Below are 27,671 nucleotides of genomic sequence, written 5' to 3' on the forward strand. Positions count from 1 at the left end.
GTTACTTAAAAGAAATGTAGGGATATGTTCAATTTTTCAAGATTGAGAGATTAAATTGTCATATGATTTTGTTCAAAACAGATAGAGATGGTGGGAAAGACAAACTATTTATACGGTACTTTTCATGTTTTGAAGTACAATCACCATCGAAATGTATGAAACAGAAGCTCCCAAAAAAAGACCAAATGCAATAACGAGTAGATAATCTTCTCAATGTTGGTTGATGGCTAAATATTAGCCATGATGTCAGTTAACGCCACTCCTCTCTCAAAACAGTGACATGGAATCTAATACATCCCCTGAGCAACTAGGCCAAGCCTCAGTTTGGCATCTCATCAAAAGAGGAAATCTCCAAGAGTGTAGTGCGCTCCCCCTGTACTGCAGAGGCAGCCTGGATTTCTCAAACCCTGACATTGCATATGAAACTGGAAATTTGTGATTCAGAGGCACAAGTCCAGCCCACTGCCATGACTGACACTTTGGGGAAAAGGTTAGTTATGTGAGTCACCCTTTTCTTCACAGAGATTACCAATGTGTGCAGTGAGCACAGAATTCCTGTCATTGAGAGAGGAGAGTAATTTGAGCTCAGGATTGTGTGAAATACAACAACCCATGGTTTAACCCCAGTTATTTTGTGTCTGAGGAGCAGGGGAATCGATGTTTTGGGCAAAAGCCCTTCATCTATTCCTGATGAAGGGCTTTTGCCCAAAATGTTGATTTTCCTGCTCCTCAGATGTTGCCTGACCGGCTGTGCTTTTCCAGCACCACTCTAATCTAGACTCTGGTTTCCAGCATCTGCAGTCCTTGTTTTTACTATGTTATTTTGTGTCTACTGTGGAAGAGCCAGATTTGAGAGCGGTGAGGCTCTGTCCAAAGACTACCTTATTTAAAATTTAAAAAGTAAGCAATTATACAACAGATCTCCCTAGAATTGAGAGCTGATGGGACCATAACATCCAGCTGTGAGGTGGGTGACCAAGACATCTAAAGATCAGCCTGACTACGAGCTTTATAATTAATTCAGGGTCTAATTAAATACATTTTGGCCTTATCCCCAAACAGTTTTCTGCTGTTAACCATCAGTCTTTTACAACTGTCAGATTCTTGCAGCAACAAGCTCAACTTATTCCTAAACAAAACCATACAACTTCAATTAGTACACTGCAAGGGCATTGTCACCATCAACTGACAACTAGCTGATAGGAAGTTGGTCAACGTTCGTACCCTGTTTGATTGGCATTTGGAGGGCTTTGAGATAACCACAATAAATATTGGGTATTTACTTAGAGGGAAAGTAGGACATCTGTTCATGAGTGGGAAAACTCAGGGCAGCAAAGAGGGAAAGAAAGGAACCAACTGCCCTTAAGATCAAGCACAGGATTTAAGAATACCACCATGTTGGTTATCATCAAGGTCTGTCAAAACAGAAGAACCACAATCTCACAAGACATCCAAAGAATTAATTATTCACAGCTGCAACCACTTGTCTCAGAAGTACTGTTAGATGCTCTAAAGCAGCCTCTTACTATTGCAGCTAAGTTGACATCTTTAAACTTATATCAGCTTTCCGCTCGATTCAGTTATACTTATTGGCTTGTTCTCTTGCTTTTCTACAGCTTCTGGCTCTTTGAAAATCAAACTTAATCGTAAAGGAACTTGATCTTGGGTTTGCGTACAAGTAGATCGGCTGAGATTTAAAGATAGGCTGGAGTTAAAAATAAGTAAAAACAATGATTACAGATGCTGGAGACCAGATTCTGGATTAGTGGCGCTGGAAGAGCACAGCAGTTCAGGCAGCATCCGAGGAGCAGTAAAATCGACGTTTATATCTGGGACTTCATTTGAACAGCATTTTGTTGCCTTTCTCCAGGTTGAGGGATTGCAGGAGCTGGGACAACTACTGCAGTGCCTTCCTTATCCATTGGAAATAATTGCCAAGCCTGAAGCAGCCATTTATACACAAACCTTGTTGCAAGTTAAGCAACTGTCTCAGAGCTCTCAGAAGAACTCTCCAGATTTTCAAATGAGGATCAAACCTCCTTCGGACCATTGAGTAATTAAGTGACGTATTCATGTGAAAATACTGAGATACGCAAATTTTCATTCACAGGAAATGGGCATCGCTAGCTAAACCAACATTTATTGCTATCTCTAATTGCCCAGAGGGGCCCCAAAACATTACTGGGTCGCTAAATTAACAGTCAAAAAATTAGTGCTGGAAACTCACAGCTGTTTCGGCAGCATCCGAGGAGCAGAAGAGTCAACGTTTCGAGCATTAGCTCATCAGGAATCCAGCATGCCCAGCATCTGCAGTTTTCACTTTCCCCTCTGGATTAACAGTCTAGTGATAATATCACTAGGCCATCACCCCCTCAAATGCACAGGTGGTAAGGCTGCTGATGCACTCCATCTGAACACAGTGCTGGCACTCGAACATCACCATCTTGCACTATCAAAATGGTGGCTGCATCCTGCAGATCTCAAGCCTTCACTCAAATACATTCACCTGCGCAAGCTTTGGCCTTATTGCAATCCTTCATTTAACATATAAAGTTCATGCTCAAATAACAGATTAGAAGCCCAATGATTCCAATTTCACACTTGATAACTAATTTTCCATTTAAATATAAAAGGAGCAAAAGCACCAGCACAAAAATGAACTTATTTTGATGCGCTAATCTCTGCTTGTAATTTCCTATTCCCTGACCTGACCCTTCTGGTTGTGGGGACCAGACAGTTTAAAAAAAATAACAACTATCTTGGTTGGGCTGTAACAGCTTTGACTATAACTTACCGTGAAAATGGGCAGCACGGTGGCTCAGTGGTTAACACTGCTGCCTCACAGTGCCAGGGACCCAGGTTTGACTCCATCCTCGGACGACTATGTGTGGAGTTTGCACATTCTCCCGGTGTCTGCGTGGGTTTCCTCTGGGTGCTCCAGTTGCCTCCCACAATTCGAAAATGTGCAGCTTAGGTGAATTGGCCATGCTAATTTGCCCATAGTGTTCAGGGATGTGTAGGTAAAGTGCATTAGTCAGGGGTAAATGTAGAGCAATACAGTCATGGAATAGGTCTTGGAGGGCCTGTTTTCTCAAATGTAGGGATTCCATGATTCTTCTATGAAAATATGCATTTTTTTTTACAAGTCTTAATGAGATTTGAGAGAATTAAGGATCCCCTTGTAATTTTTGGCTGTTCAGAACAAGTGAAAAACAATGGGTTCCTGGACTGAGATCATGTTATTTTTTTTTGCTTCCTGAAGCAGAACATTACACTCTCGCTCCCCACTATTACTTTTCTGCCCTGACGGAGGCATAAACTCCTGTGAGGAATAGCTCCACAGGAGTCAGGAACTGTTCTCTAAATCATTCATGCATGAGCTAAAGACACTGACTGTCAACTGGCTATTGGCCAATGTTGCCTCACAGCCAAGTTCCCAATCTCATCCAGTGACCACACTTACACACTTTCCAGCAGAGGTCACTGAACAGCATTCGGTAGCAGGAAGCCTAGTTGATTCTGAAATTCCCATCCTTAGTACGGGGATTAAGAGACCAACTCTCTCCCTCCAATTACAATCCCAGCTAACTCAGCAGGGAGCAGAAATCAAACTGGCTGCCGTCTGGCCCTGCATATTCAGTTGCTTGAGGGAGCTTGTAGAACTTTAATAAACTGGCTCTTTAACCATTGATACAACATTAATTGAACCATCTCAAAAGTCCACGATTTTCAGGTTACTGGTAGAATAGGGTATTGTCTCCTTGCTGGTCAGTGGAAGAGATAATGTGTCGAAGTAAAAGCTTTTAGAATCAAATGAAATATTCTGAACATTAAATGACAAGTATTTATGTTATAGATACATGCTGCTAAGTATAAAAGCACAGATTGTAGAAGGTACTACACATTGCTGGTGAATTAATAAACATTTAGCCCATGTCAGGTTTCACATCACCAAGATGTCGGCCCTTGGCTGAGATCTGATTCCATTCATGCAAACTATCCTCAGCTACAAGTGACAATTCATCACAAATCAATGCTGGTAGTTATTCTCCTCAACAGCAACGCATCAAGGTCTGGGAATGTGCCCACAGAAGTGCCTTTCAATAGTAATTAGAATAATAGAACCACACAGAAGGACTCAGCTCAAATGCCTGTGTTCTCCAGAGCAATCCAGTCACTAAGTCTGTGCCCCCTTCCTCCTAGATCAGTTTCCTTTAGCAAGTGTTCAATTTGTTTTTCAAAACTTTGCAGCCATCTTTTAAGCAGCAGCTTCCCAATCATTGCCAGTTGCTGCGTTGAAAAGTTCTCCCTCGCCTACCTCCTAGTCCAAAACCTTAAACTAGAGTCTCTCCCAGACCTTGTACAATATGCAATGGGAGCTTCTTTCCTTTGTCGAAACCCATCATAGTCTTACGTGTCTCAATCAAATTGATGGATTATAATTGAAAGCAGGAACCTTTGTCGATGTTTTTTCCTAATTTGGTGCAGCATTACTCACCCTACCCAGTAACCTAAGTAATGTGCACATAAGCATTACGACTGGTTAGAGGATACTGGCGATCTTTCTTTAACTAATGTCGGGGGAAATAGAGCAAATAAACAATTAGAGAAAACACTAAAGATGAGGACACAGTAAGATTCAAAACAAATGGCTTGACACAAATAAGCTCTCAAATGAAAGATAAAACCAAAAATTGACACTAACGAAGAAAATGGGCTTGTTCTCAAAATTCTGCATTGCCCCAAAGTTTGAGAGAAGATTTATAGCTCGGGTGCTTGTTGTTGTGGTTCTGTTCGCCAAGCTGGGAATTTGTGTTGCAGACGTTCGTCCCCCGTCTAGGTGACATCCTCAGTGCTTGGGAGCCTCCTGTGAAGCGCTTCTGTGATGTATCCTCCGGCATTTATAGTGATTTGTATCTGCCGCTTCCGGTTGTCAGTTCCAGCTGTCCGTTGCAGTGGCCGGTATATTGGGTCCAGGTCGATGTGCTTATTGATTGAATCTGTGGATGAGTGCCATGCCTCTAGGAATTCCCTGGCTGTTCTCGGTTTGGCTTGTCCTATAATAGTATTACACACTACTATAATAACACTATTATTATAGGACAAGCCAAACCGAGAACAGCCAAGGAATTCCTAGAGGCATGGCACTCATCCACAGATTCAATCAATATGCACATCGACCTGGACCCAATATACCTGCCACTGCAGCGGACAGCTGGAACTGACAACCGGAAGCGGCAGATACAAATCACTATAAATGCCGGAGGAAACATCACAGAAGCGCTTCACAGGAGGCTCCCAAGCACTGAGGATGTCACCTAGACGGGGGACGAAATGTCTGCAACACAAATTCTCAGCTCGGCGAACAGAATCTGCATTGCCCTGTTACTCAGGAGGTGAAACTATGCACATTTTTATAGCACTGCTCAAAGAATCCCCAACATTTTCACGTCTTTGAGACACCTTGAGAAAAACTGAGGTTATGTTTCATGGCCAATAATTACAACTGGAACAATTTGATACGATCCAAGTTTGCAGTCAGCAGAGAAGTCTCAATGAAGGTTAATTACAATGGAAACAACTTCCAGCTGGAATACTGCGGTCTGACAAGAGCAGGGGAGCTCTCCTACTGTCCTGACTAATAGTCATCCCACAACCAACATTTGCTGAAACACATTAACTGATTATTACCACAGCACTGTTTAGTGCTTACTGTGAACAAACTGTTTACTATTTCCCACAGAGTCAGAGAGATGTACAGCATGGAAACAGACCCTTCAGTCCAACTCGTCCATGCCGACGAGATTTGCCAACCCAATCTAATCCCACCTGCCAGCACCTGGCCCACATCGCTCTAAACTCTTCCTATTCATATACCCATCCAGATGCCTTTTAAATGCTGCAATTGTACCAGCCTCCACCACTTCCTCTGGCAGCTGATTCCATACACGTACCATCCTCTGCATGAAAGATTTGCCCCTTAGGTCTCTTTTATATCTTTCCTCCCTCACCCTAAACCTATGCCCTTGAGTTCTGCACTCGCCCCAATCCCAGGGAAAATACTTTGTCTATTTATCCTATCCATGCCCCTCATGATTTTATAAACCTCTAGAAGATTCCCCCCTCAGCCTCTGACCCTCCAGGAATAACAGACCAAGCCTATCCAACCTAGCCCTACAGTTCAAATCCTCCAACCCTGGCCACATCTTTGTAAATCTTTCCTTAACCCTTTCAAGTTTCACAACATCCTTCTGATAGAAAGGAGACCAGAATTGCACGCAATATTCCAAAAGTGGCCTACCCAATATCCTATACAGCCACAACATGACATCCCAACTCCTGTACTCAAGACTCTGACCAATAAAGGAAAGCATACCAAACGCCTTCTTCACTATCCTATCTCCTGCGACTCTATTTTCAAGGAGGTATGAACCCGCACTCCAAGGTCTCTTTGTTCAGCAACACTCCCTTAGACCTTACCATTAAGGGTACAAGTTCTCTCCTGCTAAGATTTGCTTTCTTAAAATGCAGCACCTCATATTTATCTAAATTAAACTCCAGCTGCCACTTCTCAGCCCATTGGCCCATCTCATCAAAATCCTGTTGTGATCTGAGGTAACCTCCTTCGCTGTCCACTACACCTCCAATTTTGGGGTCATCTGCAAATTTACTAACTACACCTCTTATGCTCACATTCAAACAATTTACATAAGTGACAAAAAGTAGTGGACCCAGCACCGATCCTTGTGGCACTCCACTGGTCACAGGTCTCCAGTCAGTTAAAAAAAAACCCTCCACCACCACCCTGTCTTCTACCTTTGAGCCAGATCTGTATCCAAATTGCTAGTTCTCCCTGTATTCCATGAGATCTAACCTTGCTAACTAGTCTCCTATGAGGAAACTTATCAAACACCTTCATGAAGTCTGTACAGATCACATCTACACTCTGCCCTCATCAATCCTCTTTGTTACTTCTTCAAAAAGCTCAATCAAGTTTGTGAGACATGATTTCCCATGCACAAAGCTATGTTGACTCTCCCCAATCAGTCCTTGCCTTTCCAAATACATGTACATCCTGTCCCTCAGGATTCCCTCCAACGACTTTGTGGGCGGCACAGTGGTTAGCACTGCTGCCTCACAGCGCCAGAAACCCGCGTTCATTTCCCACCTCAGGCGACTGACTGTGTGGAGTTTGCACGTTCTCCCCATGTCTGCGTGGGTTTGCTCCGGGTGCTCTGGTTTCCTCCCACAGTCCAAAGATGTGCGGGCCAGGTGAATTGGCCATGCTAAATTGCCCGTAGTGTTAGGAAAGGGGTAAATGGAGGGGTATGGGTGGGTTGCGCTTCGGTGGGTCGGTGTGGACTTGTTGGGCCGAAGGACCTGTTTCCACACTGAAAGTAATCCCATCTAATCTAATCTAATCTAAACTTGCCCACCACAGAGGTCAGGCTCACTGGTCTACAGTTCCCTGGTTTGTCCTTACCACTCTTCTTAAACAGCGACATCACCTTAGCCAATCTCCAATCTTCCAGCAATTCACCTGTGACTATTGATGATACAAATATCTCAGAGCAAGGGGCCCAGCAATCACTTTCCTAGCTTCCCAGAGTTCTAGGGTACACCTGAAAGGTCCTGGGGATTTATCCACTTTTACCTGTTTCAAGACATCAAGCACTGCCTCCTCTGTAATATGGACATTTTTCAAGATGTCACCATCTATTTCCCTACATTCCATATCCTCCATGTCCTTTTCCACAGTAAACACTGATGCAAAATACTCGTTTAGTATCTCCTCCATTCCCTGCTGTTACACACAAAGGCTGCCTTGCTGAACTAGGAGCCATCCTGTTCTCTTCCTAGTTACCCTTTTGTCCTTTATGTACTTGTAAAAACCCTTTGGATTCTCCTATACCCTATTTGCCAAAGCTATCTCATGTCCCCTTTTTGCCTTTTCGATTTCCCTCTCAAGTATACACCTACTGCCTTTATATTCTTCTTGGGATTCACTCAATCTATCCTGTCACTACCTGACATATGTTTCCTTCTTTTTCTTAACCAAACCCTCAATTTCTTTATCATCCAGCATTCTCTACATCCAGCAGCATTTCCTTTCACCCTATAAGGAATATACTGTCTCTGGACTCTCGTTATCTCTTGTTATCTGAAGGCTTCCCATTTTCCAGCCATCCCTTTATCTGCGAACATCTGCCCCCAATCAACTTTTGAGAGTTCTTGCCTAATACTGTCAGAATTCGCCTTTCTCTAATTTAGAACTTCAACTTTTAGATCTGGCCTATCCTTTTCCATCAGTATTTCAAAAGTAATAGAATTATGGTTGCTGGCCCCAAAGTGCTCCCCCACTGACACCTCAGTCACCTGCCCTGTCTTATTTCCCAAGAGTAGGTCAAGTTTTGCACCTTCTCTGGTAGGCACATCCACATATTGAGTAAGAAAATTTTCTTGCACACACTTAAAGTCCTCTCCATCTAAACCCTTAGCACTATGGCAGTCCAAGTCTACATTTGGAATGTTAAAGTCCCCTACTATAACCACTCCATTATTCTTTTAGATGACGAAGATCGCCTTACAAATCTGTTTCTCAATTTCCCACTGACTTCGGGTTTCTATAATACAATCCCAATAAGGTGATCATTCCTTTCTTATTTCTCAGTGCAACCTAGATAACTTCCCTGGATGTATTTCCGGGAATCTCCTCTCTCAGTACAGCTGTATTGCTATCCCTTACCAATAATGCCACTCACCCTTCTCTCTTGCCTCCCTTTCTATCGTTCCTGCACCATTTGTATCCTGGAACATTAAGCTGCCTGTCCTGCCCATCCTTGAGCCATGTTTCTGTAATTGCTATGATATCCCAGCTCCATGTTCCTAAACATGCCCTGAGTTCATCTGCCTTCCCTGTTAGGCAACTTGCATTGAAATAAATGCAGTTCAATTTATCAGTCCTAGGAGAAAGAGAGGACTGCAGATGCTGGAGATCAGAGTTGAAAATGTGTTGCTGGAAAAGCGCAGCAGGTCAGACAGCATCCAAGGAGCAGGAGAATCAATGTTTCGGGCATGACCCCTTCTTCGGGCTCATGCCCGAAACGTCAATTCTCCTGCTCCTTGGATGCTAATTTATCAGTCCTACCTTGTTCTTTTCTTTGTCCCTGCCTGCCCTAACTATTTTACGCTCTTCTTTCTCACTGTACCAGTCTCAGATTGATCTCGTTCCCCACTGTGTCCCACCCCCCGCTATAATAGTTTAAATCCTCCTGAGCAGCTCTAGCAAACCTCCCTGCCAGTAAATTAGTCCCCTTCCGATTCAGGTGCAATCCATCCGTCTTGTACAGGTCACTTCTACCCCAGAAGAGATCCAATAATCTAAAAACGTGAATCCTTCTCCCATACACTCATCTGTTCTTTCCTCCTATTCCTAGCTTACAGTACCAGGAGTAATCCAGATAGTACCCAGCCTCGAGGACCTCCTTTTTAAATTCCTGCCTAACCCTCTATATTCTCCCTTCAGAATCTCATCCTTTTCCCTTCCTATGTCATTGGCTCCAATGTGTACAATGACCTCCTTCTGATCCCTCTCCCCCTTGACAACATTCTGCACCCTCGGAGACATCCTTGATCCCGGCACCAGTGAGACAACACACCATTCTGATTTTTCGCTGCTGGCCACAGAAATGCCTGTTTGAGAGTCTCTGACTAGACAGTCCCCTAACACAACTTGAAACAAGATGTACCCCTCATTGCATTAGAGTCAGTCTCGATACCAGAAACATGGCTGTTCGTGCTACATTCCCTGAGAAACCATCACCCCTTACAGCACATTTGTTTGCAATGGGGATAGCTACAGAAGACTCCTGCACTACCAGCCTACCTCTCTTACTTTTCCTGGAGTTAACACATCTATGAGACTGTATCTGCAACTTTTCTCCCTTCCTATAACTGCCCCTATCACATTCTTGTAAATTCCTCATTGCCACTGTCTCTCGAACTGATCCATTCGATCGGATAGGATTCGCAACCAACGGCATTTATTGCAGATATAATCCTCAGTAACACGTAAACTATCCCTAAACTCCCACACACAAGAAGAGCATATCACTCTCCTAAAGACCATTTTTGCTTCATTCAATCTACAGACCAAGATAGAACTGTCTTATTCCCCCACAAAACCCTGCTCCAAGCTAACTTAATATTTATGGCTTATATTAAGTTTAATCAAGAGACATATCTCAATAAAACATTGAATCAAGAGAGAACCCACTCTACTCACTACTGGCGACTTACTGTAAAGCCACACTTAAAAATATTCACTTATTGTTTCTGTGCTGACCTCTCCCAAATAGGTTCCACTAAGATTAGTTGTGAATTTCACTGTTCGTTAATTTTCCAATTCACACTCTGATATCCAGCAATACATTGCAATGTCAGTGAGCAGTGTGGGTTTCTTCTCTCTCTCTCTCTCTCTCTCTCTTCCCTGCACTGACCTCACCATGTGCTGCCTTTGTCTGTATCTTTCCCTTTTAAAAGTACCGTTGTTTTGACTTTTTTTTCCCCCAAAGTTCCAAAACAATGCAACAGCATAGAAAACAGTAATTGCTGTCCCTGGAATTCGAGGAAATCACCTCCAACACTTAAAATACTTCATAAACAAAAGGAGCAGCCTATTACAGCCAGAAATTTTTCCTGTCCTCCGTCTTGGATTACCATATCACGGTGATTTCACTGCAAAAGTACTGGCAATCTAAGTTTGTGAAAAGGTAAATGCGTGATCTGTCTTTCAAAGGGTGGTTTCTTGAAGACAGGAACTACATTTCCAACAATGTTTTAAAAAAAAAGAGACAATCTCATTGAAACAAAGCTCTGAAGGGATTTGACGGAGCACATGATGAGAACTGGTTTCATCTGACTGGAGAATTTAGGACCAGGGTGGGCAGCCTCGGAATAAGAGGTCATTATATTAGGACAGAGGAGGAGCAGAAATGTCTTCACTCAAGAACCGTGCAATATCAGAGTTGTCCATGCTCAGTTGATGAGCCCATTCTAGTTAGTGCTTAAAACATATTGATCTCTAAGGGAATTAAACAAGATCACAAATAAAGCAAGAGGGTGGAATGGAGGTAAAAGGTCAGCCACGATTGCACTTATATGATGGACCAGGCTCAACAGGTCACAGCTATCTTTTTATTGCTTTACCTCTGATTCCATTATGTCCTAAAACACAAAAAAATCAGTAAACTTTATGATCAGTGTTTCTTCAATGACTGTTTAAGCTAACTAGTTTTTTTGGTTTTACATGCATTTTTGCTCTGTATAAATCACATGCAAGAGATTTAATAATGCAAACAAATGGATACTAAAATACAGAATAATACATTAAAACAAACCACTCGACTCCCTGAATATGTGTGCCTTGACTTGAGCAGTTTTCCTGAGTTCAAGCTTATGAGACATAGGGGCTTCTGGCTTGGATAATAAAATCATAAATGGCATACAAAGGAAGAAAAAAAAAGTTTGTTTTTACCTGCCATCCCAAGTCTCGAAAACTCACATACAGTTCATGCTTTTTGCAAGCTTGTCGCTGATCACTGGTGTTGTATTCTGTCAGAAGAAATAAAGTTAAGTGCTTTACTTAATAGCCAAAGTTAAGTGCAGATGAAGATGAGCCATTTTGTTTCTAAGGGGAAATCCATTCTCTCAGCAAACAATTGCCCCTCAAATGACCCAAGTTTTGACCTCCACAATTCTACTTGGAAATCCACTGGCCAGTAGCCATGGTGTTACTTGTCAAGGCAACTGGGATTTCCAGCGTTCCACTTGATTCAATGTTTCGCCTGGTTCTATTAAGGTCACCTATTTGTTTTCTTTTAAAGCTGGATTCAGAACTTCTTGCACTGTCCCCCCCAACTAAGTCTCCTGACAGTGTGGTTCATCACTGTGGTCCCATTCAGCATCATTTCCAAAATTTAACTTTTCTGAGCAATAGTATTAGAGAAGAATCTTCCACACAAAAAAAACAACATAGGCTTCGACTTTAAAAAAAAAAGTAGTTTTACTTAACATGCCAAATCGCTTCTCTGTTAACCATTCATCTGAAGACTCTATGGGGTTAGCATCACGTCTAATTTGACAAGATAATACATGGCTTGGAAAGGGTGGACGCTAGGAAATTGTTTCCGTTAGGCAAGGAGACTAGGACCCGTGGACACAGCCTTAGAATTAGAGGGTGTAAATTCAGAACAGAATTGTGGAGACATTTCTTCAGCCAGAGAGTGGTGGGCCTGTGGAATTCATTAACGCTGAGTGCAGTGGAGGCCGGGACGCTAAATGTCTTCAAGGCAGAGATTGATAAATTCTTGATGTCACAAGGAATTAAGGGCTACAAGGAGAATGCGGGTAAGTGGAGTTGAAATGCCCATCAGCCATGATTGAATGGCAAAGTGGACTTGATGGGCCGAATGGCCTTACTTCCACTCTTATGTCTTATGGTCTCCAATTTCTCTGGCCAAGACTTTTCGTTATATCTGTTGTAACGCTTAAGACCATCTCCCCAGAATGATCCTCAATGAATTTCATAACTGTCTGTCCATTTCTGGCATCAGTGCTTGAATTCTTCCTAAACTGTTCAGTCTCTCATGCTCAAGACTATTGTACATTACACACCAACCATTTAGTACAGCATTTGTGAATTGGATGAACATCCAACTCAGGTTCAAAATCAGTTACACAGATCACAAATAGTAAGTCATGTTTCCTGGTTTATACCATTCTCCTTCCTATCCCAAACCTGCAGCGTCAAAAGGTTTTGCCTGGTCTGCAACTAACATAGGTTTCTGTACCCCCTTTAAGGTGCATTTTATTAAAAGTTTAAGTACACTTTTAGCACTAGCTTTTCAAATGCCCCATTCGGGCATCACTTCCTCAAAAACGGAGTCTGGTCTTCCTTTTCACATTAAGCTGGTTTTCATAGAGATGCATAGCACAGGAACAGACCCTTCAGTCCAACTCATCCACATTGACTAGATATCCTAAATTAATCTAGTCCCACATGACAGCATTTGGGTCCATATCCCTCTAAACTTTTCCATTTATATACCCATCCAGATACCTTTTAAATGTTGTAATTGTACCAGCCCCCACCTTAGTCAGTTCGTTCTATACACACACCACCCTTAATTCCCTTTTAAGTCTTTCCCCTTCACCTTTAATCCATGCTCGCTAGTTTTGGATTCTCCTATACTGGGTAAAAGACCTTGGCTACTCACCTTACTCACACCCTTCATGATTTTATGAACCTCTATTAGATCACCCCTCAACCTCTGATGCTCACTTTAATGATTATTTAAGAAAAAGCAAACTAAATTTTGTACTAACTGATTATTTGCACTGATCGACAGACAGTCCTGGTAATAAACCAACTTTAAAACAGTTCAGAGGGACTTCATGAGCACCATCAGCAGTTGTAGGTTTCATTGCTAGTTTCACTTAACACCGTTCTAAAGCTGCTTACAAGTCACAGAATTTAAGTTTAGGACCTCTCATAAAAAGTGATAGGATTCTGGACTCTTCACTAATGAAATCTTTCAGGACGCATGCTAAGTATCGTTTTTCACTTTCAGTTTCAAGTCCATGTTTACTGTTCAAGGGTTGTGAGATATGGCAAAGCTAGCATTTGATGTTCGTCCCAAACTGCCCCTTGAACTGATGGTTTGGTGACCCCCCAAGGACCGGATTTGGACAAAAGAATTCTCACTATGATATCTCATTTTGACATCAATAACTCTGGATTCTACCAAACCTCCTCTCCTAGGAAAACACTGTCTGAACTTCTCCAAACTTTCCCTCCCATGGATCCCACCTTTTTAACAAAAGTGGTTCATCAAAATTCCAGCTACAGAGCTGGGTTTTGAACACCTTCAATTAGACAGCGTTGACACCTTCAGTCAGTCTGCGGTGGTACCAGGAGAAAACCCATGATAAGCAGCACCATGCTTGGCCAGCGCCTACCTTGAATCTTATTCTGCCTCCAAAGCCCATGTTCGGGAAAGTGTCTTACATTTCACCTGCAAAGATATCCAATTCCCAGTTTACACTTGTTGCGCTTGCACTACCAACTGCAACGGAACTCCTGTGCAAACGATGTCAGTGCACAATTAACTGTTGTGGCAAAGGCCGGGGGGGGGGGGGGGGGGGGGGTGCTGTCTGTGAGCTAATCCCCTGGGATTTGAATGCATTAATAAGACCTACTTAACTTTTCACCCCGAGTGATTTACTGTGGGTCATTTTTAAAATGGACTTAACGAATGGGGTTTAGGGAAATACACCATTGCTTTGAAGAGGGAGAAGAAATGAATTCTAAAAACCACCTTTGCTACAGACAGAACAGAAAATTCACCGCTGTCTTTATGACAGGACCAACAAAATAATGAGTGTTGAGACTCTGCTTAAGCCTACATTAGGCAATGTTACTTTTCCACAAATAACAACAAAAGTTCCAGACTCTTTTCCCCCTTTGATACACAATATGGATCACATCTGCAATGGAAGGTGCATGGCACACATTTCAGCTCAGGGATGATTTGCTCATCGTGTTTGCACTGTCTTGCAACATTCAAACTGTTCCATGAATCATTTATATTCCTGTGATTAACTAGAAAGGGACAGAGATGCAAAAATACCCACACAGCTATGAAAAGTAATTGAAGGTTAACACTCGCACCCAATGGACTGTGTCACGGCATGGATAGAAATGGCTGCTGACAGGAGTTTAAAAAAAAGCCTTGCAATTGCAAACTACAAAGGAATTGGGATTTGTAGGGTTAAGAAAAATTACAAAAGTTTTGCTGTTTTATTTCCAAAGCTCTTTGGAAATAGTGCGTTGGACATGCCTGTGTGTCAAGGTGCTTCCTCGTCCCTTGATGCTGGCCTCTATTACGTCGTTGGAAAACCCTTTATGCCCTGAATTTTATGACAGCTGGAACTTTGTTAAGTAAGTGCAGCTGTGTAGGAAGGGCTAGGAGGAACCCTCCACACTGGTGTGCTTGTTGAGGCTCCCTTTCCTGCTGAGCCGGCTAAGGTTATCTTGCATTTCCTCTTGGAGAACAGACAAACATTTACCGAGGTTAATACTCTGTGGAATTGTTTGACAAGCCCGAAGCTGCCAAATTATTGAATGCTCCAACATAATTAACTGCCACTGAAGTCACTAAGTTGAAGTAGCGCAGAGTTCATCGTTTTTTTAAAGACCCTCCCTGTTTATTTAAGTGATCTTACTACACAAACGAGTGACTAAATTGAAACATTTTATACCACTACTTAACTTTGCAATGATCTTCAGCACATGTTCTGGGTGGGCAGCGGAAAAAGGCAATGGCTAAATACACAAGGCCTATTGACATAAAACCAAAGAGGGAAAATGTAGAGATCTGGTGTGAACGCAATGAGACTTTCCTCTTGTTTGTGCAGGAGCAGCTCTCTTTGACAAGAGATGAAATGAAACTTGGAGGTGTGAGGGTGGAGGCCAGTCTCTGTTGATGTACCCTTGCTGCATCAATAACCAAGGAGAGAGGATTTAAAACATTTTCCAGTAGCAGCCACATTAGGCAGTGAGAAACACTAGAGATATTCAGTACATTGGTAACCAGCAGCTTTCTCAGTGACTGCGGGAGCACTTCAGAGCCATTGCCAGCCATATAGTCCAGTGAATAAATCTGACTGATACCCCTGTGTTCTCAGCTGTCACTTCCAACTCCATGCAGCAGGTAATGCACACCAACAAGCACACTAAGTACCTCACCACAGATTATGGCATTAATGGTAGACAGTATCCCTTTCAGTGGTGAGGTCTGGAATTGTGAAAGAGGTCCTAGCAAATCAATGATGGCTCAGAAAGCAGACACCAAGAGACCGGTCATATCGGGCTTCCTCCTGAAACAGCTGAATTGTGAACAATTACCTCAGAAAAGATTGGGACCTCACAGTGTATCTGTAGAGAGCAGTCAAACCTACAAACCAAAAGACGTGCAGGTTAGGTGGATTGGCTATGCTAAATTGATCATTGTGTCTAGGGATGTACAGGCTAGGGGGATTACCCATGGGGAATGGGGGTTATAAGGAAGGGGGATGGGTCTGAACGAGGAGCTGTTCAGAAGGTTCATGTGGACTCAATGGGCTGAATAGCCTGCCTCCACACTGTGGATTGGAAGATGGTATGAAAGTGCAATTGCCCAGAGCACAAGCAGCTGATACAACACTGTCTAACCATTGGCAAGAGGCAGGAAACTGAAGAGGAGACAATAGAATGTTGAATACCAGCAGTGCAAGTGGGAAATAACAACAACAATGCAGCTAATACTAAGTCAAACCTTCAGCTGCTTCCAGAAAGAGGAAAATGTAGTCCACCTGGCCTCTGTACATACGCCATGATAGAAAGCACCACATTTTCTTCAGAATGAGTATACTGTACATTGGTGGTCTCACTCCAAGATAATTTAGGGAATTAACTTGGAGCACAGTGAATCACATAAAAAAAAGACTACAAACATCCGGACAATGGATGAAGTCATGCGGCTGGATCTGGCTTCTCTATAGCAATGGCTTTATACAAGAACAGTGCGCACTAGCGAAGCAGGAAGAAGAGTCTGAAGCATAGTTATGGCTTTTCCTTCATTATCCAGAAGCTCTCGGCTTTAGTGGTTTTGTTTCAAGCAAACAGCCTGCAGGTAGTCTTTTATATTAAATCTCATTCTTACAGAAGGCCTTGTTTTTTTTTTAAAATAGTGATGACTAACAGAACAGACAAAAACTGATGCAGGATTCACCTGCACAGGATCAAAGACAAATCAAAAGAGAAGAGGGATCTTAATGCATTGCAGTTAAGTTACATTTGTGAAAAGTATAAGTTCCTGTGTACAACTGCATAACGTAACAGTGTCAGGTGAGGATCAGGTGGTTGGATTTGTGTCAGAGATGGAGGTCTCAGACATTCTGGAATAATGCAGAGGAACAGCCTCACTGTCACAGATGCTGCATCTCAGTTAAAACTACTGACTGTGTGGAGTTTGCAGATTCTCCCCGTGTCTGTATGGGTTTTCTCCGGGTGCTCCGGTTTCCTCCCACAGTCCAAAAACGTGCAGGGCAGGTGAATTGGCCATGCTAAATTGCCCGTAGTGTTAGGTGCAGGGGTAAATGTAGGGGAATGGGTCTGAGTGGGTTGCGCTTCGACAGGTCGGTGTGGGCTTGTTGGGCCAAAGGGCCTGTTTCCACACTAAGTAATCTAATCTAATGTCTTCCTGCTCTTTCATTTGGATGTAAAAGATCCCGAAGCACTGATATGAAAAACAGTAGAGAGGTGCTTCCCAGTGTCTTGGGGACCAAGAGCTTCCCTCGAGCAACATCACTGGAACCGATATCTCTTTGCTGGTTGCAGGGGTTCACTGCTCAGATATTGGCTATTGCCCATGTAGCAGCAATGACTATACTTCTAGAATAGTTCATTTGACTCCAAATTGCTTTGCTATCTCCTGAACTGAAACCTCTACGTAAGCTAAAGTCCTTTTCCGATTCACACACAACCTACAAATGCTTGATGAGGGCAGACCATGTATGGGGATCAGGGCCTAGACAGGGAAGCGAGATGCGAACGTGTGGATGGGCTGTGGTCAGGGAAAAAGACAGACAGTCATAGCAGGCTGGCAGCAGGAAGACACAGACAGAGATACCAACAGAGAAAAGCAGAACACAGTAACACTTGCAGATAATTTCTAATGGTCAGAACACAAAAAGACCAAAATGCAGCCCTCCACCCCAACCTCAACCTCACCATCAAACCGGCAGACAAGGAAGGCGCGGTGATAGTTTGGCGCACCGATTTTTACACCGCTGAAGCTAGACGCCAACTCGTGGACACCTCCTCCTACTGCCCCCTTGACCATGATCCCACCTCACACCACCAAACCATCATCTCCCAGACTATCCATAACCTCAGGGGATCTCCCATCCACCGCCTCCAACTTCATTGTCCCACAATCCCGCACCACCCGTTTCTACCTCCTAGCCAAAATCCACAAACCCGACTGCTCCGGCCGACCCATTGTCTCAGCCTGTTCCTGCCCCACCGAACTCATTTCTGCATACCTCGACACTGTCCTGTTTCTCTTAGTCCAAGAACTCCCCACCTACGTTCGTGACACCACCCACGCTTCCACCTCCTCCATGATTTTCGCTTCCCCGGCGCCTAACACCTTATCTTCCCGATGGACATCCAGTCCCTATACACTTCCATCCCCCATCACAAAGGCCTCAAAGCACTCCGCTTCTTCCTCTCCTGCCAACCCAACCAGTACCCTTCCACTGACACCCTCCTTTGACTGACTGAACTGGTCCTCACTCTTGACAACTTCTCCTTCCAATCCTCCCATGTCCTCCAAACCAAAGGAGTAGCCATGGGCAGCCGCATGGGCCCCAGCTATGCCTGCCTCTTTGTTGGATATGTGGAACAGTCCATCTTCTCCAGCTACACTAGCACCACCCCCCACCTTTTCCTCCGCTACATCGACGACTGTATTGGCACTACCTCATGCTCCCACAAGGAGGTTGAACCGTTCATCCACTTTACTAACACCTTCCACTCCAACCTCAAATTTACCTGGTCCGTCTCAGACTCCTCATTCCCCTTCCTAGACCTCTCCATTTCTATCTCAGGCAACCGACTCAACACAGACATTTACTACAAACCGACCGACACCCACAGCTACGTAGACTACACCTCCTCCCACCCTGTTCCCTGTAAACAGGCCATCCCATATTCCCAATTCCTCCACCTCCGCTGCATCTGCTCCCAGGAGGACCAATTCCACTACTGAACAACTCAAATGGCCTCCTTCTTCAAAGACTGCAATTTCCCCTTCGATGTGGTTGACGACACTCTTCACCGCATCCCCTCCACTTCCCGCACCTCTGCCCTTGAACCCTACCACTCCAATCGCCACCAGGACAGAACCTCACTGGTCCTCACCTTCCACCCCACCAACCTCCAGATACATCATATCATCCTCCGTCATTTCCGCCACATCCAAACAGACCCCACCACCAGGGATATATTTCCTTCCCCACCTGTATCAGCGTTCCAGAAAGACCACTCCCTCCGTGACTCCCTCGTCAGGTCCACACCCCCCACCAACCCAACCTCCACTCCCAACACCTTCCCCTGCAACCGCAAAAATGCGAAACTTGCACCCACACCTCCCCCCCTCATCTCCTTCCAAGGCCCCAATGGATCCTTCTATATCCGTCGCAAATTCACCTGCACCTCCACACAAATCATTTACTGTATCTGCTGCACCCGATGTGGTCTCCTCTACATTGGGGAGACAGGCCGCCTACTTGTGGAACATTTCAGGGAACACCTCTGGGACACCCGCACCAACCAACCCAACCGCCCCGTGGCTGAACACTAACTCCCCCTCCCACTCTGCCAATAACATGCAGGTCCTTGGCCTCCTCCATCGCCAGACACTGGCCACACAACACCTGGAGGAAGAGCGCCTCACCTTCTGCCTAGGAACTCTCCAACCACACAGGAGGAATGTGGATTTCCCCAGCTTCCTCATTTCCCCTCCCCCCCACCTTATCTCGGTCCCAACTGTCGGATTCAGCACCGCCTTCTTGACCTACAATCTTCTTCCCGATCTCTCCGCCCCCACCCCCTCTCCGGCCTATCACCCTCACCTCCTTCCACCTATCGTATTCCCAGTGCCCCTCCCCCAAATTCCCTCCCCCCTACCTTTTATCTCAGTCCGCTTGGCACACCAGCCTCATTCCTGAAGAAGGGCTTTTGCCTGAAACGTCGATTCTCCTGCTCCTCGGATGCTGCCTGACCTGCTGTGTTTTTCCAACACCACACTTTTCAACTTTGGTAATTCATCACTACTTGGCATTATAACAATTTGAAATGGATGCTTCTTTTCAGCAAACCAAACACAGTCTAGAGGGATAGACTTGAAAGATGCTGCATTGAACATGGGGCAAACTGCATTTCAAATAGGGTGACTGGAACTGCACCTAGTACTCTAAGGATATTGAGACACTAAAGCTGCTGCAAAGAGTTACAAGGTTGAAACCAGAAACACGTGGATGTACAAATCAACAGATGAATTCCAGACTGGGGCTTTCCTTTCTTGCAAGAAAGACTAAGGTCCGATGTAATAGAGGTCTTTAAAATGAAAGGCTTTGGTAGCATCGTGCAAAGATCACTTTTTTTTAAAACTGTGGCCTTAAAATGGGAAAATCTGCTAATTTAAACCAAAGGAAGATGATGTTGCAGATTTTATATAAAGTTACCAGAACTCTGTTGTATCGGCAATGTTTCCTTATTCAAGCGATGTGGGAGGATGCTTGACACCATGGCTCCATAGGTGCGTTCACAGCAGTTTTACCCAGTGACCGAGCTTTAATTGTTACTCCACCCCTAATCAGAATGTGCATGTGCTCATGTGTTCAAGAGCACGCCACATAGTAACAGTTTCTGCATAAGTTGGTAGTTTTACACAGAAGAAAAAAAAGCTTCTCCCTCTTTTCTGAGTGGAGAAGTAAAGAAAACTGAACAGCTAGCTCTTCTCTCAGTCTCTGCAAATTCTCTCTTGAAAGAAAGAAAAAAAACACTTTGAGATGTTGAAAGGGTAAACCTTTCAACAAACTGTGTCCAAATCCAAAAGGGAACTAAGGAAAATACAAAGCTACAATGTGGACTGGCATCCGAACTGTGCCTCACTGGCTTTTTTTTAAAAAAAAGCTCCTTCCTAGTCTGTAATATTGGTATCTTGTCTAACCTGTTTGTATGTGTATGGGATTTTTCTTTAGAAGTAGAGTTTAAAGTTAGTTATAAATTAGTCATGGATGTTTCTGCTATCAGTTAAAAACAAGTCACCTTGCAACACAACTATTTTCTTATTAACACAGAAACCTGATGAATGCTTTCTTTTAACCTGGGTTCATCAGTCAGATAAATTGGCGACGCTGGATAGTTCGATTAAATCTTTCCACGTTTGTGATAACTCTAGTAATAGTGGGCTCAGTTTCCTGCACACTATCCCAGTGAGCCCATGAGAGTGACTGCAGAGAAATCAATTGGGAGAAGCCTCTGCTCAGCAAGCTAGAGAGAAGGTGGGATTCATTACCTCAGGGAGTAGCTGAAACAACTAATATATGTGCATTCCAGGGAAAATTAGATAAGCATATGAGAGAAAAGGGAATAGAGGGGTACAATGGTGGATGTAGGTGAGAAAAGATGTGATGGAGCTCAGATTAGATTAGATTACTTACAGTGTGGAAACAGGCCCTTCGGCCCAACAAGTCCACACCGACCCGCCGAAGCGCAACCCACCCATACCCCTACATGTACCCCTTACCTAACACTACGGACAATTTAACATGGCCAATTCACCTGACCCGCACATCTTTGGACTGTGGGAGGAAACCAGAGCACCCGGAGGAAACCCACGCAGACACGGGGAGAATGTGCAAACTCCACACAGTCAGTTGCCTGAGGCGGGAATTGAACCCAGGTCCCTGGCGCTGTGAGGCAGCAGTGCTAACCACTGTGCCACCGTGCTGCCTCAGGTGGACTGAGTATGAACTGATTCACCAAATGTCATCTTTTACAAGGTAGCACCTCCACTGGAAAGTCAAGCTGAACAAAAGATGCTGCTAGTATTGGCCCTCATCATACAGGTAGCTCTCCTATAACATACGTTTATTAAACACAATTTGGTTGTATCGTGATTTGTGAATTGCGGACACTTTTTTAAAAAAAGCAACCTCCTGTTTGCTATTACGTGATTCCTGACCCCAGCATTAACTGAACAGCAAACCTCAGCCTCAGGATCCTCTACCTGCAAAATTCAGCCAAACAGCAATGCGATCAGCTCTGCAAGCCTGGAAAACTTTAGCTTGAAGCTGGGAATTGTAGTCTACATTTAGAAGGACCTTTATTTCAGACTGGGCGAGAATCTAGAGGAGGATTGGACTTCCACGTCAACATCACGTGATCAGTCCACTCGTGCACTTCTTGAAGTGTTTCATGAAAAGGTACAGTGCTGTAGTCAGTGATTTTAGTGTTAAAGTGTTTAATTTAGTGTATTATTTCATTAAAATATGATTTAAAAGATTTACTTACACTGTACTATTGTTTCTGTTTCAAGATTAGAATGGTGCTGGAAAAGCACAGATCATACTGCATCTGAGGAGCAGGAAAATCGATATTTCGGGCAAAAGCCTTTCATCAGGCATGAGGCAGGGAACCTCTGGGATGGAGAGATAAATGGGAGGGGGGGGTGTGGAAATGGAGAGAAAGTAGCTAAGAGTACAGTAGGTGAACGGAGGTGAGGATGAAGGTGATAAGTCAGAGAGGAAGCTGGAGCAGATAGGTGGGAAGAAAGATTGGCAGGTAGGACAGGTTATGAGGATGGCACTGAGCTGGCAGGTTGGAACTGGGGTAAGGTCAGGGGAGGGGAAGTGAGGAAACTGGTGAGGTCCACTGGGGTTGAAGTGAATGCATCATCTTCTGCCTCAGAACACTTCAACCCCAGGGCATCAAAGTGGACTTCACCAGTTTCCTCATTTTCCCTTCCCTCACCTTACCCCAGTTCCAACCTACCAGCTCAGCACCATTCTCATGACCTGTCTTACCTGCTAACCTTTCTTCCCACCTACCTGCTCCACCCTCTTTCTTATCACCTTCATTCCCACCTCCATCCACCTACTGTACTCTGAGCTAACTTCTCCCCAGTCTCATCCCCCTCTCATTTATCTCTCCACCTCGAAGGCTCCCTGCCTCAAGTTTGATGAAGGGCTTTTGCCCAAAATGTCAACTTTCCTGCTCCTCGGATGCTGCCTGACCTGTTGTGCTTTTCCAGCACCACTCTAATCTTGATTGATCTCCAGCATCTGCAGTCCTCACTTTCACCTATTGTTTCTGTTTGGCTAACTACTACTTTTGCTTCGATTTTACTGATTTTTTGGTGATTTACCCCGAACCCTGTTTTTCCCCTTAGGCCCTGTTATTTATATTGCCTGATCTTCTATAATAGTGTTGCATGGGAACACAACTACCGCATTATAGGAGAATTACCTGTGTGCGCACAGCTGGCATGGTAAAATCAAACTCTACTATTCTATTCATATTCTAAAGCAAGCAATTTATATTTATAGCTAATTTAACAAGCAGTACACCAGAACAAATTTCCTCAATAATACTTCTGAAACAAATAAGGTGCACAATCTAACTTATACTACATACTCTGAGCGACACTTTCAATTCTTTCCCCTGCTAACTTGTCTGTACTCATTACTACAAATGGGCTCCATGCTCATTAACTGATCCTTTTATACAAGCCCAGGCAGCAATGTAGACATTAGACAATAGTCATTTAATGTGGACAACCAAATAAAAGGATTTTGGTGCCTACAGGGATATTCCCATTAAGGCTTTTGTACATACAAACAATGATCATAATCTTTGTAACAGATTGTTGTCTTTTCCACATATACTAATGAAACTTTAATTAGGATCGCTACAGATGTACTCACCATCATATCATTAATCGATAATATATTACTCAGTCTTGCATTTCCACACACGCCACTGGTTGCCTCATTAAGCTAAACAAGAAGCTGTCTGCTTTAAGATTCCACTGACAGTAAATGCTACTTCCTGCTCATAAAATTTTACGCCACATATTAAATGGCCGGATCTGCTTCTAACAAGCTAATGAATGAAACTCCCTCAAACAACTACAACCAAGCTCAAGGTATTTTAAAAAAAAATGTTAAGTGACAGCTCATCAACCTACAAAGGCATTAACCCTACCACCAAGATGTCTGCATCAGGCTAGCAACCTTGTTAAAACTGTAAAGTATGGTTGTGTTACAATTAGGCAATAATGGATAGGGACAGGAGGTTTCAAATATCCTCAAACCCATCAAGGGCTTGCATTTCAGATTAAGGTGATAGCAACTTGTTTTTTGACAGAGCATTTCCTTCAGCTCAATATTCAGACCAAAGTCTTCCACACAGACCTTCAGACATACAACAATGCCCACATTTTTCTGCTTTGCCTGTTGGGAAAAGAACAGGGCAGATCACAGCCAAGCGTAACCATGGGCTCAGCCTTCTGATTAATGACTTGCCTTTGCTTGTGTTTCTTTGTCTCTGGCCCCCACCCAAGTAGAAAAAAAAACAAGTATTTTCACCATTTGGGGCTGACTGAATTCTTCAAAGTGGGAATGGTCAGTGATGTTAGTTACTTGCCCGATTCATTACGCAACTAACAGGCAGCAAGAATTTGGATTGAATGCAGCCAATGACAGGTTTTTTTTTATGATTCAGGCAGCTGTCAGTGCAGTCCCATGAGTTTTACTTCATTTAAACATGAAGTGGAATTTCCAACCTGTTAACGCAAACAATTTTCAGCCATGAGATTTTACAGACAAATGACAAGACCACAATTTACAAACTGGCCAAAAGCACGTGTTAAGGAACACCATTCTCTTTACTTGACACATGCCTCAAAGTATCATGTCAAGAGGGACTACTTATGGTACTACTTAACACAATCACTACACTTCGGTTAAATGAGCAACTCTTATGGTTTACTTTCCTCCCAGAAGTCAAGTTTACAAAAATGGTACCAGCGCAAAGACTTACTATGAGAAGTTATGTTTAGATAACAACTTTAACATAATGAAACCTTCACACTAGTTCACAGGAGCTTTATGGAACAAAGTATTACACAGAACACCACAAAAATAAAGGTTTTAAGGAGCATTTCGTAGCAGCAAAACAAGGGGGAACAAATGGAAAAGGTTTAGTGATGGAATTTTGATTTATTTACCGTCATGTGTGTTTTGTTACAAAATACAGTGAAAACTGTTGTACAGTGTCACCACTCTCCAGGGCCATCTGAAAACAGAAAATAAACCCGAACATAGAATATAATAAGGTAGAAAGAAAAGATGCGTTGAAATTTACAGTCTTTGTTGTTAAGTGCTTCGCCATGTGCCTGGTGGCCAGGTACAAGTCCCCTTTGCCTCCAAGCCAAAAGTTGTCACTCTTCGGCGCCATCTTGCCTCTGCTGGACCTGGCTAAAACAGACACCACCAATACTAACAGATACCACACTGGCCCAAACTCAACTTTGCTGCTGGTATGTGCCCTCTTTGAGCCCACCTCTGCAATGCTGAAAATGCTGATAGATCTCGTACTAGGCCCAAACTTGCCTCTGCCCCCATTAATCTGCACAGCCTGGTGTCTAAACAACTGAAAGGATAACCAAAGGTATAGCAATTGTAATTGGGATTGCATCAGAAGCCAGAAGTGGAGGAGCACTGATTTCTAAGAGTCTCGAAGCTCAAGGAGATTATAGAGGGAATGACAAAGCCAAGAAAATGATGAGTGAAATTTTGGTTGTTGATGATGATCCAATATACATCAGCAAACACAAGCCTGAGAGAGGAGTGAGATTTGCCGTCAGTAAAGAAATAGGCAAGGTGTAGATCAACCCTCAAGATAATAGAATTTAGAATGTGGGAGATTAGCTAGAAGTGCACTGGAATAGTCCTATAGTTGTTTATGTAGAGTCATAGAGATGTACAGCATGGAAACAGACCCTTCGGTCCAACCCGTCCATGCCGACCAGATATCCCAACCCAACCTAGTCCCACCTGCCATCACCTGTCCCATATCCCTCCAAATCCTTCCTATTCATATACCCATCCAGATGCCTTTTAATGTTGCAATTGTACCAGCCTCCACCACATCCTCTGGCAGCTCATTCCATACACGTACCACCCTCTGCGTGAAAAAGTTGCCCCTTGGTCTCTTTTAGATCTTTCCCCCAACATCTTTCCAATTGGAAGGAGACCGGAAATGCAGACAATATATGTTTACATATTAAACAGCTTTAATTGAAATAAATTTAGTAGATTATCTCTTGCATTAGCAAAGATTTTCTCTCATCTTCAACAGTGCATGGGCATGGGCACAATTCAGCCAAAGTTTAAAAGAAACAAGAATTTGTATGTCATGTTGGGAATGATGAACTAAATTGCCTCTTCACTGTTGTGTGATGTCGATTAAAGACAAGCTTTGTATTGTTCTGCATATAGGAAGTTGTAGCACCCATTCTCTACATGGCCTTAAACTTTGTTCTCCATTTTCCAATACAGACAAGGTAGACCGTTGACAGCTGCTTCACCTTTGTAATGTATGCCAACCTTATTTAAAACATTGTGCTTATAACATGTCAACATTTTGAAATTTATGCATGTAGGCCTGTGTGAAGAATTGATTCACAGAAAATAATGAGAATGACAAGGGTTTTATTCTACTGCTTGACTGAGCCAATTGAAATGAACATAAATGTTCCACAGTCCTTATGGTAACATATTTTACAGAGATAGGTTTCATCAAAAGAAACATCTGGTTTTACTCAAATCTTTAGCTCTACATTTTGCCTGTAAGAGAGACATCTGTTCAATGGGTTCTTTGTTTGACTTTAGAAAAAAACAGCGTAAGAAACCACGTTTCTGGCAAACATCTCTCAAAAATATAATTAATTTGAACAAAACACTTTGGGAAGGTGCGAGATTAGCCCAATTCCACCTGTCCAACATGTCTTGGTATAATTTGTTGAAACTAAACATTACCCCACACATAAGATAATAAATCTCCAATATGGCACAAGTTCAACGAGAGCATTCAAAGATCAATGGAAACGATGTTTGAAACCAGACTAATGACAATGAAGTTTGTGAAGAGGATAATTTCTCAGTTACCGCAAATGAATAGCTACAATTGCAGAATGGTACATCACCCGAGAAGCCCATGCAACCCATGGTTGTCTTTACTGCCTCTGGTGCAGAGCCAGCCACTTAATCCTTGTCTTGGTATTTCTTATCCTTCTGTAAGCCTATAAATTCTTCCCCTTCAACATTTTATCCTTTTTTAAAAAAATTATGTCACAATTGAAACTGTCCACCACCCTTTTAGGCACTGCATTGCAGGAAATAATAATTATTTTAAAAAATATTCTTTTCTCAGATCACTACAGACTTTTTTTTGCCAGTTTCCTGAAATACATGTCCTCTGATTCTTGTCCAGTCACTGGCAACAGTCTCTCAGTTACTCTATTGCCTCTCTTCATTCTTCAGGTCACAATGTATGGCATCCCTTGACTCTTCTTGCTAACCAGTGCTCCTCCAGTTTTGGCTTTTTGTGCACTCCCAATTACTTAGGCAGGCCAAAACAGGAGAGGGTAGCCTTCAAGTTTCTGATCCTCCACGATATCCTGGCCACATGAAAACTGACCCCGCAGCAATGGCAAGAAAAAGCTAATTTAAGGTCTGATGGTCTTGAAAGCAGATCAGCACTGTGCAGTAGAATGTCCAAAGTTCAATGAGATACAACACAACCCAGATCTACTCCAGTCACCGAAGTTTGGTTTGTCACAGGACTATGGTGGGCAAGGATAGGACAGCGAAGCAGACAACAACTGTCCCTCACTACAATCAAATTATTTCATAAGTTATGTTCAATAATTTGTTGAAGATGGGGACTGGCAGGAAGTTAAAGTTATAACTATATTTAAGGAGGAAGATAGAAC

The 27,671-nt window shown here is 43.3% G+C and overlaps 1 protein-coding gene across 1 annotated transcript in view; it reads right to left on the reverse strand.

Annotated features, from left to right (window-relative positions):
- The window catches only part of bmp6 (bone morphogenetic protein 6), a 133,253-nt gene that overhangs the window by 16,693 nt on the left and 88,889 nt on the right, over positions 1-27,671 (reverse strand). Inside the window, exon 5 of the mRNA XM_060823153.1 lies at positions 11,537-11,613. Within this exon, the coding sequence (XP_060679136.1) occupies positions 11,537-11,613 (77 nt within the window). The remainder of the gene's footprint in view (positions 1-11,536; positions 11,614-27,671) is intronic.

The sequence above is a fragment of the Hemiscyllium ocellatum genome, chromosome 4, assembly GCF_020745735.1.
Source record: "Hemiscyllium ocellatum isolate sHemOce1 chromosome 4, sHemOce1.pat.X.cur, whole genome shotgun sequence".
Classification (NCBI taxonomy): Eukaryota; Metazoa; Chordata; class Chondrichthyes; order Orectolobiformes; family Hemiscylliidae; genus Hemiscyllium; species Hemiscyllium ocellatum.